This window comes from Zootoca vivipara, chromosome 5 (assembly GCF_963506605.1).
Source record: "Zootoca vivipara chromosome 5, rZooViv1.1, whole genome shotgun sequence".
Taxonomy (NCBI): domain Eukaryota; kingdom Metazoa; phylum Chordata; class Lepidosauria; order Squamata; family Lacertidae; genus Zootoca; species Zootoca vivipara.
This window is the reverse complement of record NC_083280.1, coordinates 85,002,454-85,019,444: the sequence shown is the minus strand read 5'-3', so window position 1 is coordinate 85,019,444 and position 16,991 is coordinate 85,002,454. Positions and strand designations below refer to the sequence as shown.

Below are 16,991 nucleotides of genomic sequence, written 5' to 3'. Positions count from 1 at the left end.
CTCACCATTTAGCTCATGTGAATTGGGTGTGCCCTCAAACTCTCCCAGCTCTCCTGAAGCTGCGCACTAGAAGGGAAGATTGGGAGCAGTGGGCATATCCTGCTTTTTTACCGAAAATAATGTTTCTTTGAAGAACCCCAAAAGTTCCAAGGAACCCTAGGACTCCCCAGAAAACAGTTTGAACAGTTTGCCATTCGGTGTGTCATTTTTAATAAATGCTCCTGTTAGCAAGCTATTGCTCATGTTAGAAAACTACCGGTATAATAGGTTTTGAAAGTATTAGCTCTTTTGAATTTTTGTTGTATCAGAACTTGAGCCCATAAATATATGTCTGTATGATGCTGTATCTCCAGTAGTAGATATTTTCATTTTGCTGAAAGTTAGTGTAGCTTGGTGGCTAAAGTGATGGAGGGAATCTCTGATTTGAGTCTCACTTGGTTGTCCTAGTCAACCCACTATCTCAGCCTCATTCCAACATCTATAATATGGGGGAAATAATGCTGATTTATCTTACAGGCTTATTATAAGAATTACAGCACAATAATTCATGTGAAGTGCTATGTAAATGTTGAGTGTAACAAGCCAGCATTCTGAGAGATGTCAAACCTCATGTTCAAACATCAGATTTGTTTGATAAATTGAAACAAAATCCATTTGTCAGGAGAAGGGGTCGGTCTAGAAGGGGTCGGTCTATATGGGTTCACAACCTAAGCTTTACATTGCGCATATACTTGAGTTGTTGTTGTACTTACAGAAAGAGTTCCTAGTTCAAAAAGTCATGTGACAATATTAGAAGTTGGCAGGGAAGAGAATCTTGATGCCTAAATTGTACAGAAATTTAATGTACACCACGATGAAGACTTTAAAATACAGTACTAGGAAGCTGTAATTATTTATTAGCTCTTTCATTGGATAGTCCAACATGGATGCATAGAAAAAAATACTTGCCTGGTGTTAGTGCTAATAGCAAAGTTCATTTTATAAATATACTATTAGTGTTGTGTGTATGTCATTATCTTTGCTTTGTTTTTATACTTAAGCTTCTTCATATTCTGAAGATTTTAACAGGTACAATATATTGACGTTAACATTCAGAGAAATATTTGTGATTACTGCTTCCTTGTTTGGATAACTCATTTATTTGGATTTTATAAACTAAATGATGGTAAGGATATGTTTTTGTAAACAAACAAACAAACAGGTTTTTTATAGCTGTAGCTATGGATACATTTTAACACCTTTGAGTTCCTTGTTACATTTCATTAGAAAAAGCATGTAGGACAGAGAGATCAATAGGATTATCTTGGATTCCCTGTTGACAGCCCTGCTTGCAAGCTTCAGGGTTCATGTGAATTAAACCAAAAAGGTTTGTTTTTTTGTGTTGAGTTCCCTCCCTAAAAGGATTTTTCCATCTGGTCAAAAATAAAAATTCAGATGTGAATGTTCAGGTCATCCTCCTTTGTATATATTTTGTGTAATGATTATGCTAATTTCCAGTTGGGAGACTCCAAAATACAAATTCCTCCAATTCAGAAAGTCTCATCCCGTTTTTTACCTTGGTCCAGGTCCCACTGAATTTTTATCTGGCTTGAAGTGAGTTTCCACTCTACTGCTAGCCAGCCTTCTCTACCAGTTCAACTGTTCCTTTCCAAGGAAAAACTTAACTCTGAAAAGAGAGATGAGTGACTCTTGGTGTTGTGGGCTTCCTAGGCATGTTTTGGAAGGGAGCATGGGATTTGTAGTTTTTTTGTAGAAGGAAGAGAATTTAGGACAATCCTGCTGGATTAGATGCATGACCCATCTAGTCCACAGCCCTGTTCTCACAGTGGCCAACCAGATACCTGTGGGAAACTTATAAGCAGCATCTGAGTGCAAGAGAATTCACCCTTCCTGCAGTTTCCACCAACTGGTATTCAGAAGCTTACTGCCACTGACCAAATCCCATGCTCCCTGGCAGTAAACAATATTTCTGAGCATGCTTGAAAGCAATAGCATTTATTTAGAAATAGACCAATGTGTAATCTTCAGCGAGTTTTCTCAGTGACCAATTACTCCTCCTTTTCTCAAAGTGAAGGGGTTGTGTTTTTCTGTTTTGCTTGAGAAAGTGTGTGGGGAGTAGCAGATGAAGGGGTATGTGTGAGCTCCATCCATTTCTTAAATAAACTTTTTTTAAAAAAGCCTGAGGGAAGAATGAGTTTTGAGGCAAGCCAAGAAGAGTTCACTCATCAGTACAGTGGAACCTCGGTCTTCGAGCGTCTCAGAAGCTGAACAATTCGGAACGCGAACGCCAAAAACCCAGAAGTAATTGCTTATGTTTTTGAACATGCCTTGGAAATCGAACAGCTTTCGAGGCGCGTTTTTCATTTTTTCCCCATTGACTTTGCAGCCAGCCCATTGATTCTCAGTTTTTGAACATTTTGGAAGCCAAACAGTCTTCCAGAATGGATTGAAAACCGAGGTTCCGCTGTACTTTGGTATGAGAAACTTGAGAAAAATATTCTCCAGTGTTCTTTGATGTTGCTGTTTGCTGTGGAATACTCATTTTACTGTTGCTTTGAATGGCTATTATTTTAAAGGATGGGTTCTAAACACTTGTGGCTGATTGCATTGGTGACATATTTGTGATTTTTGCCTCCGCCTCTTCTGCTAGGTTACTTACTTTCTAGAAGAGAGGGACAAGCAGGATCTCCTGAAAAGCCACTCTCTGATCTGGGTCGTGTCTCCTACTTAGCCTATTGGAAAAGTGTCGTCTTGGAATATCTCTATTGCCATCATGAGAAACAGATCAGCATCAAGGGCATGAGCCGAGCAACAGGAATGTGTCCCCATGACATTGCCACCACCCTGCAGCACCACAGCATGATAGACAGAAAAGAAGAAAAGTCAGTAAACATTATTGTTGCTTGAATAGCTACCTTCTGAATTGCAGCCCTGTTGCCTGCTTCCATTTTATACATTTTGCTAGCTTTTGATCTCCCTTTTGCATATGAGAAGCCCATATGATGAGGGTTTACAGTCACAATTGTGCCTGTGGAGGACATTCTGGATTCAGAGAGGCTCCTTCATTGGAACTGCATAGACAAGTTAGAAAGTACAGTATAGGTAAGAGAAAGCCTGTTCATAAGCATAGTGTTTCTTTCGGCCACTGTGGCTTTCAAAAACGAAAAAGTGTCAGTACAGTCAGGTGACAGCAGGAATATATTTCCACAGCCGGTTATTTCCTGGGAGTCTGTGCCCTATAATGATCCCACGTAGTGAGAGGGTAGCACTTGCCACCGTCTTCTGGGAAAAAGTCTTTACCTCCCAGCACTATATATGTCAGGCAGCAATGTGGACATGCCCCCTTACATGGAGCAGGTATTACAAGGTAGACCTTCTTCATTGGAAACCACCTTTGAGAGAAGAGGTATGCAGAGTCTTTCAATCCAGAACTGAGTAGCACATCCATGAGTTGTTTCCCTATCTCCCAGCACACACACACACATACATGCCCGTCATTCCCAAGGAGAGACTTGTTTTCTAAAGAAAGAAAAAAGATTTACTGGAAAGTTCAACAAGTATCTGTCCTTCCTTCCGCACCACCATTTTCAGTGTGGATATATAAAGAATGAGCTGATCTTGCCAATTCATCCATTCTCCCACCCCCCATCTTCTCATTTTATTATTGGTGTTTCATCAAACCTCATGCATGTTTGTACTAGGTAACCTGTTGTAACCTGTTTTGACCTATTCTGTCTTCCTAGCATAGTTATGCTATGATGCTTGATCTGTGGCTATCTTAATTGTCTGTGGACTTCAGGCTGTTTTATTAATGGGAGTAATAGACTGTTATAAATGGCTTCTTTTCCATAAGCTGCCTTGAGCACACTCTCGTGGAAAGGTGGATATGCATTTAATTAATAAGCAAGCTCCCAAATCGAAACTTGTTACAACTAAACATATGCTTCCATCTGCTTTATGTATATTTTTATATTTCTTAATATCTGGTGTGTTTAAATTGTAGATTTATAGTAATTAGAAGGGAGAGACTGATTTCAAACCACATGGAGAAACTGAAAACCAACCCACGCATGAATGAAGTAGATCCAGAAAGCTTGAGGTGGACTCCTCTTTTGGTTCCTAATGCAGCAGTTTCAGAGGAAGAGAGAGAAGCTGAAAAAGAGGTAATAGGGGGGGACACACACTAAGTCTTCTAATGTAATCCTAAACATTTAAGTGGATATGTCTAAGACAACTGGTGTAGCATATTAAGTGATAGGAGATGTTGTAGCTGCTCATACGGCAAGCTGGGTAATGGCACATCATGCTCTTGGGTTTATTTATATAGCTCCATTGATCTAGATAGTGCTACATAGTAGCATAAGGAAATGACAAGGAGCTTAAGATCTAAATTTAGACAATGTGAGGAAGTGAGGCAGAGACAGTGGAAATGAACCTGTGGAGATGAATACAAGCAAATGTCATTGCACATTATGAGGCTTTATTTCAATTGGGGAGGAGGCCTTAAGGGTTAAGCCAAAGACCTCATGGAGGGAGGGAGTTTTGAGGTGGGTCTTGAGTAAAGAGTGATAGAGGAATGATACCATGTCGAATTAGCATTGTGAATCTTCTAAGAAGGAGTTGTAGGCAAGAAGGAGCAGGACAAAGAATTGGCAGGGTAGTTTCATTTTAAGAGAGTAGAAAAGTAAGGGCCATATAGAGCTTTGAAGAGAAGGATGAGGATTTAGTGCTGGGTGTGGGAAAGAATGGGAAGCTTGTCTTAATCATCTGAATAATAAGAGAGTGGCGAAAGATTTTATCAGCAGAGTTGTGGATAAAGGTGAGCTGTTTGGAATGCAATAAGAAAGGGCCAGAAGGAGGGAGGATGCAGTAGTCAAGGCATGAAGCGGCCAAGGTATATCCCAGAATTATAGCCAATAGCACAGAGAGGAAAACGTGTGCTGAATTTTCATTACAGTATTATATTATCTGGTGTGAAGGGGAATGGCTCTGACACACATGATATGAGCAGCAAAGGAAGGGGAATAATCAAAATTAAACTCAAGATTCTGTTCCTTGTTTCACAAATAATTGGTGCTAAGCTATAAAAATAGCATATTTCAAGAAGTGAAATAGTGTAAGCTAGTGGACTCCAGTACTATCTATTTGTTTGGAACAAATGCTTGAGAGAGAAGTTGTAAACCTTGAAATTTGGAGTGTGGGTATAAAGCCTGAAAAACCTGAAAGATCAATATGGAATAGTTTTTATTCTGCCCCCACCCCCTTCTAAAGTATTATTACATGCATGGACTTGAGCCAGTTGGGTGCAGTGCTCAAAAGCTTATGGTGTCAATCAATTATTTTGTGTTTATGAAGTTGTTCAAAGTGATCCATGTCAGAGGGCTTGTAATGTAGTGCTAGAAGAACTAAAATCAATTTGTTGCTTCATTAATAGTGCTAAATATCCCATGGAATGCAGTCTTTTGGGATTTATTATCCTGACTGTTTTAGAAAAACCACCAGGATGAATTGGCCTAGATGCTGTTGCTTGGGTAGCTTTCAGCACTAATCAGGGTTGACTTATTGTAACTTTTTTTAAAAAAGCTGAACTAAAAGAATAACAGCTAAGCACTGTTTCGGTGACCCATTATTTTAACCTCTCTGCCCCTCAGGCTGAGCGACTGATGGAACAAGCAAGCTGCTGGGAAAAGGAAGAGCAAGAGCTGTTCTCGACGAGAGCTAATAGGCAATTGCCTGCAAAAGTGCAATCTAAAAACAAGTATCTGCGACCTCCAGAGAACATAACAGTATTAGCAGAGCGAGGGCAGTCCATTGATCTACCAAAAGAAAGCAGTGGGGAGGAAGAGGAGGAGGAAGAAGAAGAGGAGGAAGAAGAAGAGGAGGATGTGGATGGGCATCGTCAAAATTCTCCTCCAAGGCTGGCAAAACCTCAGATGCTTGCTGTGAAGAGAAAGGTCAGTTGTTTTTTAAATTGGGGTAGACTCCACTGTTACAATGACAGTCCAAAGACTCTTAACAGGACTTTGCACGCCGTGGACTCATAAGGATGCATATGTTTTCAATAAGTAACTAAATCTCTGTGCAATAATCTATTTCACAGAAGACAAAACATGCCCAACAGCTTGAGTTGAAGACAAAGCAGAAATGTAGTCTGACCACTCTTTTGATCCAACATTTTTATTCTGTAATCTGATTCTGAATACCCATTTCACGGAAGATGAGCTGATTAATTTCTCCAGATCAGCCCTAAATTCCTTTCTCTACTAGAGGGGCCAGTTCAAGGAGTCCTGCTAGCACAATGGGACTTCCCTCTTTTATGCAGCCTGAACACCCCCAAAATCTGCTTACGAGGGCTGGAGGAGAGGAGATTGTTCCATCTGACAAGCGGAAGTGCTTGCACTAATTAAGCAATCATAATAGTGCAACATTGAACTCCACCTGAGGTCTTTCGGATCTGATTTTGGAGGTGGATGCATTTATATTTCCCTTTCTATCTTAAATGCCTGCCTTTCCTGTATGTTGTCTAATAATTTTCATTCCATTTAGACTTTTACCAATAAAATCAAGAGCTGTATAAAAATATTGCCCTCTGCTGGTTGCCATTCAAATACCATATATTTGTTTTTTGAAGGTTCAGTATGCTAGTCTACGGCATAGTAGAATTCAGGAGTACAAAATAGGTTAGGTATTAGCATTAGGATGCTTCTTATGTGTCTCACCCCAGTCCTAAATTAGCCCTGTCTGAAGAAGTACCTTCTAGTCTTGGTCATGTTCCCTCTTTTTCTTACTAGCTAATACATTGACGTGCATAGTCACACCTTTTGCATTGGGCATGTGGGTTAAACCACAGAGCCTAGGGCTTGCCGTTCAGAAGGTCGGTGGTTCAAATCCCCGCGATGGTGTGAGCTCCTGTTGCTTGGTCCCTGCTCCTGCCAACCTAGCAGTTCGAAAGCACCTCAGAGTACAAGTAGATAAATAGGTACCGCTCCAGTGGGAAGTAAACGGCGTTTCCGTGCGCTGCTCTGGTTTGCTGACCTGGAAGCTGTACGCCAGCTCCCTCGGCCAATAAAGCGAGATGAGTCTTCCGCGACTGGACCTAATGGTCCGGGGTCCCTTTACCTTTTAACTACCCTTTGGTCTCTTGCTCACACATAGTAACAGTTTATAATCCTAAATTAATTCAATATCCACTAAACTATGAACTTTGAAATAGCACAAATACTGTCTTTAGCATAGCTTTTAGTTGGCTTTCAATATTTACAGTATTTAGAGAATCTTCACTGTGAATATTCAGATTACATTTCTGTGTAATCTAAGTTGTATTTACAGGTAGGTAGCCGTGTTGGTCTGGATCGAAGTAAAATAAAAAAATTCCTTCAGTAGCACCTTAAAGACCAACTAAGTTTTTATTTTGGTATGAGCTTTCGTGTGCATGCACACTTCTTCAGATACCTTCGCATCTGAAGAAGTGTGCATGCACACGAAAGCTCATACCAAAATAAAAACTTAGTTGGTCTTTAAGGTGCTACTGAAGGAATTTTTTTATTTTACTAAGTTGTATGTGCAGCTAGAGTTAAATAGATTATAAATACGCATTGAGGCAACTATGGTATTGTTTTGGCACCAGTAGGTTGTGTTGCCTTAGTCCACATTGTTCTTCACTGTGGTATACACTGGTATTGGTGTTCTTATTCAATAAAGTATTTGGTGGAGATGTTAGCATTTGGCAGCAGCTCCCAAAGCACATTAGAGCTGTTTTTGAGTGAATAACAGAGATTGAGATTTAAATGTGGTAAAGAGGAATGTATGTAGAAGAGTTAGCTGGAACAGAGCCAGTGACATTTGAACTGTCCTGTAGGCTGGATTGCCGTGAGTATACATCACAAAACTTGTTTGGTTTAGCAGAAAGGATGTTGGTTCTTTGCCCAACTTTCACATTTTTAACATTATTTTTAGAGACCTTTCATCTTGAAAAAGAAAAGGGGTCGTAAACGCAGAAAGATTAATAGCAGTGTTACGACGGAGACCATTTCTGAAACCACAGAGGTTTTGGATGAGCCCTTTGATAACTTGGAAGAAGAGCAGCCCATGGCACGGCTGGAACCCACTTGTGAGATAGATGGGGAAGAGGATGAATCTAAACCTGAGACTCAAGAAGCGTTCCAGTGTCAGTCTGAGGAGAAGGAAGAAAATGAGCTGGAAGAGGAGGAGCAGGAGAAAGACAATCACTGTTACCAAAACGATACTCCATGCAGAGGTGAGTGCAAAATAGATTTTGTCTGCAGTTCTGTATACATGGAACTGGAAGCAAACCCCAGTGAATTCAGTGGGACTTGCTTCTGAATAAACATGCATCGGATTGAGTCTTCAATTGTCTTTCACAGGCTGTTTTCACATCAGTTCAAAGGAATTAGACTTGTGATAGCTTTGGTACCATTTGTTAACATATACTTTGCAGCTTGTTGTTTAAACTGTGAAGCCCTTTTGACAAGTGACACTTGGTCCTGTGTCTTGCTTTTATTGAAATTCTGGATAGCTTCTTAAATTTTCTTTCTCCCCTTTCCTTAAACTGCAATTTAGCCATTTTAATCTGCAAGGTTCCTTTTCATATTCTGTAACCAACTCCTTGTGAAATTTCTTTCAAATTGAAGAATGCTTGGTCCTGCCACTGTAGAATAAAACAGTTTTCCTTCAGTGGATGAGAGGTTGGAATATTCTCTCCTCCACTGGGTAGCGCTGGCTGGCTGGCTGCCTACAATTTATATCATCTTCCAGTTATTCCAACATTCACTAGGAGGGCTTGTCTCCTGTGCTTTCCCTCCAGTGTTCTCTTCAGCACAACAGTGGAGTGGGCTGCTTTCCTCTGCTTTCTTTTTGGCCTTCCTTTGGCCCGTTCCCTTACTTTCCCCAAACCTGTTAGTTGGCAGAGAAGGAAGGAGACCAATGTGCAAGGGAGCAGAAGCTACAAAGCTAGCACAGAGAGAAGCAGCCACATGCCAGCAGCTTGCTCTGAATCAGGTAAAAGGATTGGGTAATTGGGATGCAGCAAGCATGCAAATTGGCTCACATTGAATTGAACAGACGAGAAACATCAACAGAGGGCTACGTTTAGTCGGAGGAATGTGATGCTGCCATTCTGAAGGACTTCCTGTAGAGGGCCCCCACAAGTCAGTAACTGGCAGTCTTCCTCTTGAATCTAGGGTCTCTGGAGTATTCTCAAATGACTTGACCTCTGGTACTGCAGTTTCCTAGCCAGTAGAGTGTCTTCCCACTTCCTTGTAGTCATAGGCAGTTGGAGTCACCTAGAGAAGCTGCTCCTTCCCCAAGGACAGGCAGCCAAAGATCATGCAGGTTGCAATGCAGGCACAGAGATCTCTCAATGCATAGATGTCCCTAGGATATTGTTAAGTTCAATGGTTGTGTAATAGAGTGCGTTCCCTGGGCCCCTATTCCACTCCAGACCTTTACAGTAGCTCCTGTAGTCCCACCAGGGAGGACCTCATGTGCAAGGCTGCTTCTACAACTGGAGTGGGGAACCTGTGTCCCCCCAGGTCTGCTGGACTCCGTGACTACAGGCCATACTGGCTGAGGCTGATGGGAGTTGGAGTCCAGCAACATTTGGCTCACTTTTATTCTACATGCTTGTCTCTCTCTGCACATGTGAAGGCCTTGATTGGTGAATCTTGCCATAGATTATGCTTTTCAAGTTCCCAGCAGATCATCATGGATAGAAGCCTCTCCTTTCAGGAGCCCATTTCAACACACTGCCTGTAGTTTGTGGGGAGAGGCTACCCATTGCAACACATTACTACTGCTTCAAGCCACAGGCTTATCCTCTCTGCCTTCAGCTACAGATTTGAGAGCTGTCCTTTTTCTTGAAGTCTGTTTTAGCATATACAGTATGAGGCAGAATGCTATTGACAATACATAGATGGAATACTAACCCTCAAAAAACAACATATAACAGGCATCCCCAAACTTCGGCCCTCCAGATGTTTTGGGCTACAATTCCCATCATCCCTGACCACTGGTCCTGTTAGCTAGGGATCATGGGAGTTGTAGGCCAAAACATCTGGAGGGCCGCAGTTTGGGGATGCCTGACATATAACAACAAGTTCCCAAAGATTCTGTTCTTACATGCATATGTTGTGGACTTTTCCAACAGCACATACGTTTTGAGACAGAATATTTAGAGAAGTCAATGTAATTACTGGTAAAAGAATTGCATTATGCTCCAAATTAGCTCGATTAAATATACCAGATGGAAACAATAAGACAATGTTATATAAAGAATTTATATGCTAGCAGGAACTGCTTACCAGACATTGGGAAACTGCTCAATAAATATATTTTGAACTGCGGTACCGAATGTTGGGGTGCTGCCTCTCAATTGCAGTGTTTAGGTAATCAAAATAAAGATCATTTTTACAATGTGGCAAAGTTTTGTTCACTATATAAACACAAATGCATGATACTTTCCAGCAGCTTAAGTTTACAGCTGGCTGGGGCCAATGGGAGCTTCCACTCAGAACAAATGGAGGGTGCCATGTCAGAGAAGACTGCTCCAACTTACTAGGGCTAAAACATATTGGACATTTTTTCTCCATTGAGATAATCTATGCGAACAAACAAGCAAGGGCATGTATGCTCCCATGCTCTGATGCCTGATCTCTGTACTCATGGCAAAACAAACTTCCACACCTCACTTGATAATGCAGTGCTGTTCATTTTTTTCCCCCATAGGGAAATTGTATTTAAAAAAAGAAAAATGTCACACATGAAGAAACCCTTGGGTTCCATGACTGGGTGATGGATGTGCCAATATTTAGTTCTGTAGCCCTAGGTTTCTGCACTCAATTTGTTGAAGGGTTACTGTTCAAAGCTCATAGTTCAGCTTCAGCTGAATAACATTGCTTAGCTTTGGATGCTAAGAAACAAACATTTGTTTTTTCCTAAAACCAGACAGCTTTGTGAATCTTTGCAAGATGATCCATTCTCCTTCCTTGTGTTTGTAAAGTGCATGGGAATATGTCTACTGCTAGCATAGATTAAAGTGAAACGTTTAAACTGAGGTGTTGTACAGTTTAATGCCTTTAGTTTGTCCTCTGAATGTTGGATCTGATAAGAAGAGGCTGAGGTTTATTCTATATTACATGCTTGTTACAGTTTGCTGGCATTTAGAAAGCACTTCAGCTGAGTGTGGTGAACCCCCTCTTGAGTACCGTATTGGCCTGAATATAAGCCACACTTTCCCCCCAAATTCCAATCGTGAAAAGTTAAAGTGCGGCTTATATTCGCGACCTTACGCCACCGGCAAAGCGGCGCAACCCCCCCCTCCAGGAATCAGTGCAGGGCAACAGTGCCCAGCCCACCCACCACTCCTAAGCCTCCCCCAAGACGCCAAATTTTAAAGGTGTGGCTTATATTTGGGCCAATAAAGTAACTACTGCTTAATTTTTGGTTAAATTCTGGTACTTAAGAGACTTAGGGGGGAAAGCAGAGAAAAAAAGATTTTATTTTGCAGAACAAGCTTGGTAAAACAAAAGATGTGTCAGGAGGTAGAAATCTTTCAAGAAACAGTTAACTTATTTATATATCTATAAATATATAGATATATAAATCTGAAGAAGTGTGCATGCACACGAAAGCTCATACCAAAATAAAAACTTAGTTGGTCTTTAAGGTGCTACTGAAGGAATTTTTTTATTTATATAAATTGAATTCAATGGATGGTACAGGCTTCTAAACAAGGAATTATTCCCATGATTATTTTTCTTTATCTTCCATTGTCCAACATGTATTCTGTGCTCAAAAGTAGAATGTGACTCTGTCACAAAGAGGTGCCAGCTTGTGAGGGCGATTGGAGGGACGGTGTTGTGCATGGCACAATGTCCTGACGTCAGGAGGAGCCGAGGCGGAGCTGAATGTGATGGCCACATGGCTTCAATGGCCAGTGGCTCCTTCTCTACCTCCTCCTGGTGCTGCCACCAGCAGGATGCTGATTCCACCCTCCTTCCCCCCTGTGGAAGGAGGAGAAGGAACTGGCCACCAGCGCCACACTCAGATATGCGCTCAGCCTCCTCTGCTGAGCTGGCGTCCCTGGCGTAACAGGCATGCATGCATGCCATACATATATACATTGAGTTTCCCGCTCAGAGATGTTTTACAGCAGTTTTTCACTATATTTGAAGATGGCAATTCAGGTCTGCTTCTCTTTTTTTTCATTTCTGACTATGCTTTCTTAAGACAAATGTTAAGGAGGGTGTTAATTATCCTTGCAGTTTAGGAATATTCAAACTTGATTAGGATTAGGGAGACATGTACTTCACAAGCTTCAATGGAGTTGGTTGGCCAGATATGTAGGTCAGAAATACACCTGACCAATCACAAGTATAAATGATACTCATGTTTTGAATGTCTTAAGAATGTGCATTCAGTGATGAGAAACAGACACTTGCCAAATAAAATAGTCCTACCGTAGTTTATTACATCTGTAAGAAACAGCACAGAGCAATCTTCATGTGATCTTCGCAATATAAAATTATTTGGCTGGATTTGATCACTATACAGGATAACAAATGTGACTTTGCATAAATGTGACCACTAAGCCTACATTAAAAATACCTCTTCTGTTTTTGTAATCTGAACCTCTCTTCCATTGTAGCTTCCCTTTTTTAAATTTCAACTGTTTCAGTGTAAAATTTCTAAAACCAACGAAAGCAAAATTGAATGGAGGTGGATAAAATGTGCATTTGTACAAGTAGCAAATTAATTGTATGCCCTTCACCAGCAATGTGCACTTACATCAACTGACTGTAGTGAAAGAGTCTAGAATGGGATAAATGTTCCATAGCTATCCCCGTGTGTGCATGCATCAATAAAAGCAACATGAATTTCCATGTTTAGTTAATAGTAATAAAGGTAAAGGGTTACTTCTTCTTCTTTTTTACCTAATAGCAATATTTGTGCCCTGCTTTTCTGTTTAAATAATAACCAAAAGTGGGTGGTGTGCAAACATGTTGCTGTTAGAGATGGTTAGAATAAGATGGTTAGTAGTATATATTTTCTTTGACTAGGGTTTTGTTAAGCAGTTAAGAATAACATGATAAACTTATTCTCTTCTCTCTCTCCCCGCCCCCAATCCCCATTTCTCCTTATCCCACAGCTAATGCAGAAGAGGATGTAGCCGTCCTGGAAGATGATGATAAAGACAATCCTGAACCTATGCTATGTAAACAAGGATGGCCTAAAGGCGTGAAGCAATGTCCATCCAAAAGGAGACAAAACAAAGAGAGAAAACCAGGTTTTAAACTTAATTTGTACACTCCACCTGAGACTCCTATGGAGCCTGACTATCAGGCATTGGGAGAGGAATTGAAAGAGATAGCTGAAAACAACGCATGCCAGGCGTCTGCTGTTACGGAGGAGGTTAAGAACACTGAAATCGTCCTTCCACAAGAGGACGAAGCGAGAGATGCAGTATCTGAGTATCTGGAGTTACCCAAGACAGAACAAGCAGAAAACGATTTAGCAGAAGTAGAAGAAAACAACATAGTAGAAGAAATGGAAAGTGTGGATAATCAAGATAAAGACGCACAAGAGGAAACGGAAATGGATAAAGATGAGCCTGAGCATTTAGAAGAGCAGGAGGAGGAAGAAGAGCAGGAGGAGGAGGAGGAACAATCTCGCAATGAGGATCATGATGCTGATGATGAGGATGAGAGTCACATGGGTCCAACGGAAGTGGAAACTCAGGTGGAAGTACCAGCAGAAGCTCTCAAAGATGTACTTGGGAATCAGGAGTCTTTTTTAGACCCAAGTGAACAGAGTGGTAAATCAAGCCAGGAAGACTTAATGGACTGTGGCGTTGACCTTGCAGCTGAATGTGACAGCGAGCACAAAGAGCTTCCTGCTATTCCAGAGCCTGTGCCCGAGTTGGGTAATGAAAATACAGATAATAAAAACCAAACTGACCGTAATGAATTAAATTCTGCATTCAAGGACACAAATGCTGAAACCATGGAGATAGACTCTGAAACAGTGGAGGCAGTGAAGTCTCTAACGCAGGAAACAACGGAACAGGAAGATGCATTCCAGGATTGTGTAGAGACTCAAGAGGCATGTCGAAGCCTGCAGACTTACGCCAATACTGACCAAAGCCCACAGATGACCACACTGGATGACTGTCAGCAGTCTGATCACAGTAGCCCTGTCTCATCCGTCCAGTCCCATCCCAGCCAGTCAGTTCGTTCTGTTAATAGCCCAAATGTGCCTCCATTAGAGACCAGTTATGCTCAAATCAGCCCCGATCAAAGTGCGATCTCTGTGCCCTCTTTGCAGAACATGGAAACCAGTCCCATGATGGACGTTCCTTCTGTTTCCGACCATTCGCAGCAGGTTGTCGATAGTGGATTTAGCGACCTGGGTAGCATTGAGAGCACAACTGAAAACTATGAAAACCCAAGCAGCTATGACTCTACGATGGGCAACAGCATCTGTGGAAACAACTCGCAAAACAGCTGTTCGTACAGCAACCTCACATCTAGCAACATGACTCAGAGTAGTTGTGCGGTGACCCAGCAGCTGTCTAACGTGAATGGAAGCTGTAGCATGATGCAGAACGCCAGCATCAACTCTCCCCCTCCTTGCAATGTGAAGTCGCCTCAAGGCTGTGTTGTCGAAAGGCCCCCGAGCAGCAACCAGCAGCTTCCGCAGTGCAGCATGGCTGCTAACTTCAGCCCACCTATGCAGTTAAATGAAATCGCAGAGAGTGGCAATGCCAACCTTGGCTTGTATGAAAGAATGGGTCAGAGTGACTTTGCAGCAGGGCATTACCCACAACCGTCGGCCACCTTCAGCCTTGCCAAATTGCAACAGTTAACCAACACACTTATGGACCATTCGTTGCCTTACAGCCACTCAGCTGCTGTCACTTCCTATGCAAATAGTGCCTCTTTGTCTACTCTTAGTAGCACAGGACTCGTTCAGCTTTCTCAGTCTCCTCATCCAGTTCCAGGGGGAGGCCAGGTCCAGACCACAATGACTCCGCCCCCTAACCTCACTCCGCCTCCCATGAATTTGCCACCACCCCTCTTGCAGCGCAACATGGCCACATCCAATATTGGCCTGTCCCATGCCCAAAGACTGCAAACGCAGATGCCTGGCAAGGGCCATGTTTCGGTTAGGACTAAGTCGGCCACTTTGCCGTCGGCTGCAGCGGCAGCAGCTCACCAGCCACAGATTTATGGGCGAACCTCGCAGGCAGTGACCATGCAAGGGCCTGCACGCACCTTAACCATGCAGCGTGGCATGAACATGAGTGTGAACTTAATGCCAGCTCCAGCTTACAATGTCAGTTCCGTAAACATGAACATGAACCCCCTTAACGCTATGAATGGGTTTGGTATGTCCCAACAGATGATGAATGGAGCCTATCATGCAAACCATGGTTATATGAATCAAACAGCCCAGTACCCTATGCAGATGCAAATGGGGATGATGGGAAGCCAGCCATATGCCCAGCAGTCAATGCAGACTAATCCCCACAGCAACATGATGTATACCCCGCCAGCACATCATGGTTACATGAATAGCGGCATGTCTAAACAGTCTCTGAATAGCTCTTACATGCGTAGGTAGGATCTGGGGGGAGTGGGGAGGGGAGACGGTTGGTGTACCAAACTGGCATGCTAGGATTTGACCGGCACAAAAATATGTCCTTTTGGAGAATACGATTTCAAAACCAGCAATTGGTGTGAATGCAAAAACATTTGTAGGCACCATTAAAAAAAAAACTGTATGCAGCGGAAGGCCTTATATAAATGTGTTCTCGTTTCATTTGTTTTGTAATTTTGCTTTGTTTGCTTTTTTGGGGCGTAACTGAAGTTCTGTGATGATGAAGAACTTCGTCATTGTACTGCAAACACGCGAAACAAGCTGATGGTTCACAGCCATGTTTTATGTGCCTGCTCCCATTTGAAATGTGGATCATAGTTTTGGAGTATATCTGATGTTGTGCTGGACTGTGAGCTTTCCTCCTGTTCTGTCCTTCCCCTCCCCATCTCCTCCACCATGTAAATGCCTTTTTGCATTGCATTCATGGACTATTTTGTTCCTCAAGGTGACACTTTCGCATGCCGCTAATGTCTTTGTTAGTGACAGTGCGTTTCGTAGTACTGTACAAGTGTTGTGCTTAACAGTAAGCCATTTCTTAATTTGTGATTCCCCCCTCCTTGATTAGGTTACCCCAGTTTAAGGGGTTTAAAAAATTATATTTTTGTTAATTATATTTTTTAAATCTTGTTTTAAAAAAGCTGTGAAAGTTATTCCAGTATTGATTGAGTCAAACATTTTAAGTGCAACCCACTGGGAAATTCTCGCGTGTCAGCTGTGCTCTTGCACAAATATGGTTATTTTCTATGGGTCTGGCACAGGAGAGAGTGCCCTGGTGGATTGCATTCTTGATTGGTAAATATTTGATGTAAAAGTGAGCCCTGTTTTTGTTCTGGTGGCAGATCCCCTCTGGAGTAGGGGGAAAAGGCAGCTTACTGTTTTGTTTTTTAATACAAACCTTATTGATAAAAGCATATCAGTGTTTATCAAGTTTTTGAAACATTTTCATATATGTCCAGATACTTGGCAGGATTAAAAAAAAAGTGAATTTGGTGTAAAGTTGCTATTTTATGGAAATGCCTCTAACTTTACATTTTCATTCCATCTGTAGATTTTTCTATCTTTATAAAATATTGGAGTTATTTTTTAAGAAAAGTAAATAGAGCAGTAGCGTGTGAATAGATCAAAAGAAGCTTCAAGAGCGCATGTATAAAAAAAAACACCAGAAGGTATTTGTGTCTGTTTATATGGCTTCCTTTTTTTGTAGCCTTTGTACCTGTACAGAGTGACTGTAAGGGCCAAAAAGTGGCTTGATTCATGTATAAAACTAGACCCAGTGACACTATTTATGTTACCTTTTTAGCCAGTCACTTAAATAA

At 41.7% G+C, this 16,991-nt stretch overlaps 1 protein-coding gene across 16 annotated transcripts in view; it reads left to right on the top strand.

The window, feature by feature from the left end:
* The window catches only part of KAT6B (lysine acetyltransferase 6B), an 80,482-nt gene extending 64,612 nt beyond the window's left edge, over positions 1-15,870 (top strand). For all 16 annotated transcript variants that reach the window (XM_035137469.2, XM_035137471.2, XM_035137466.2 and 13 more), the window contains 5 exons: positions 2,651-2,882; positions 4,004-4,163; positions 5,652-5,954; positions 7,957-8,257; positions 13,166-15,870. In XM_035137469.2, the coding sequence (XP_034993360.2) occupies positions 2,651-2,882; positions 4,004-4,163; positions 5,652-5,954; positions 7,957-8,257; positions 13,166-15,639 (3,470 nt within the window). In that variant the 3' untranslated portion in view covers positions 15,640-15,870. The remainder of the gene's footprint in view (positions 1-2,650; positions 2,883-4,003; positions 4,164-5,651; positions 5,955-7,956; positions 8,258-13,165) is intronic.
* The last annotated feature ends 1,121 nt before the right edge of the window (positions 15,871-16,991 follow it).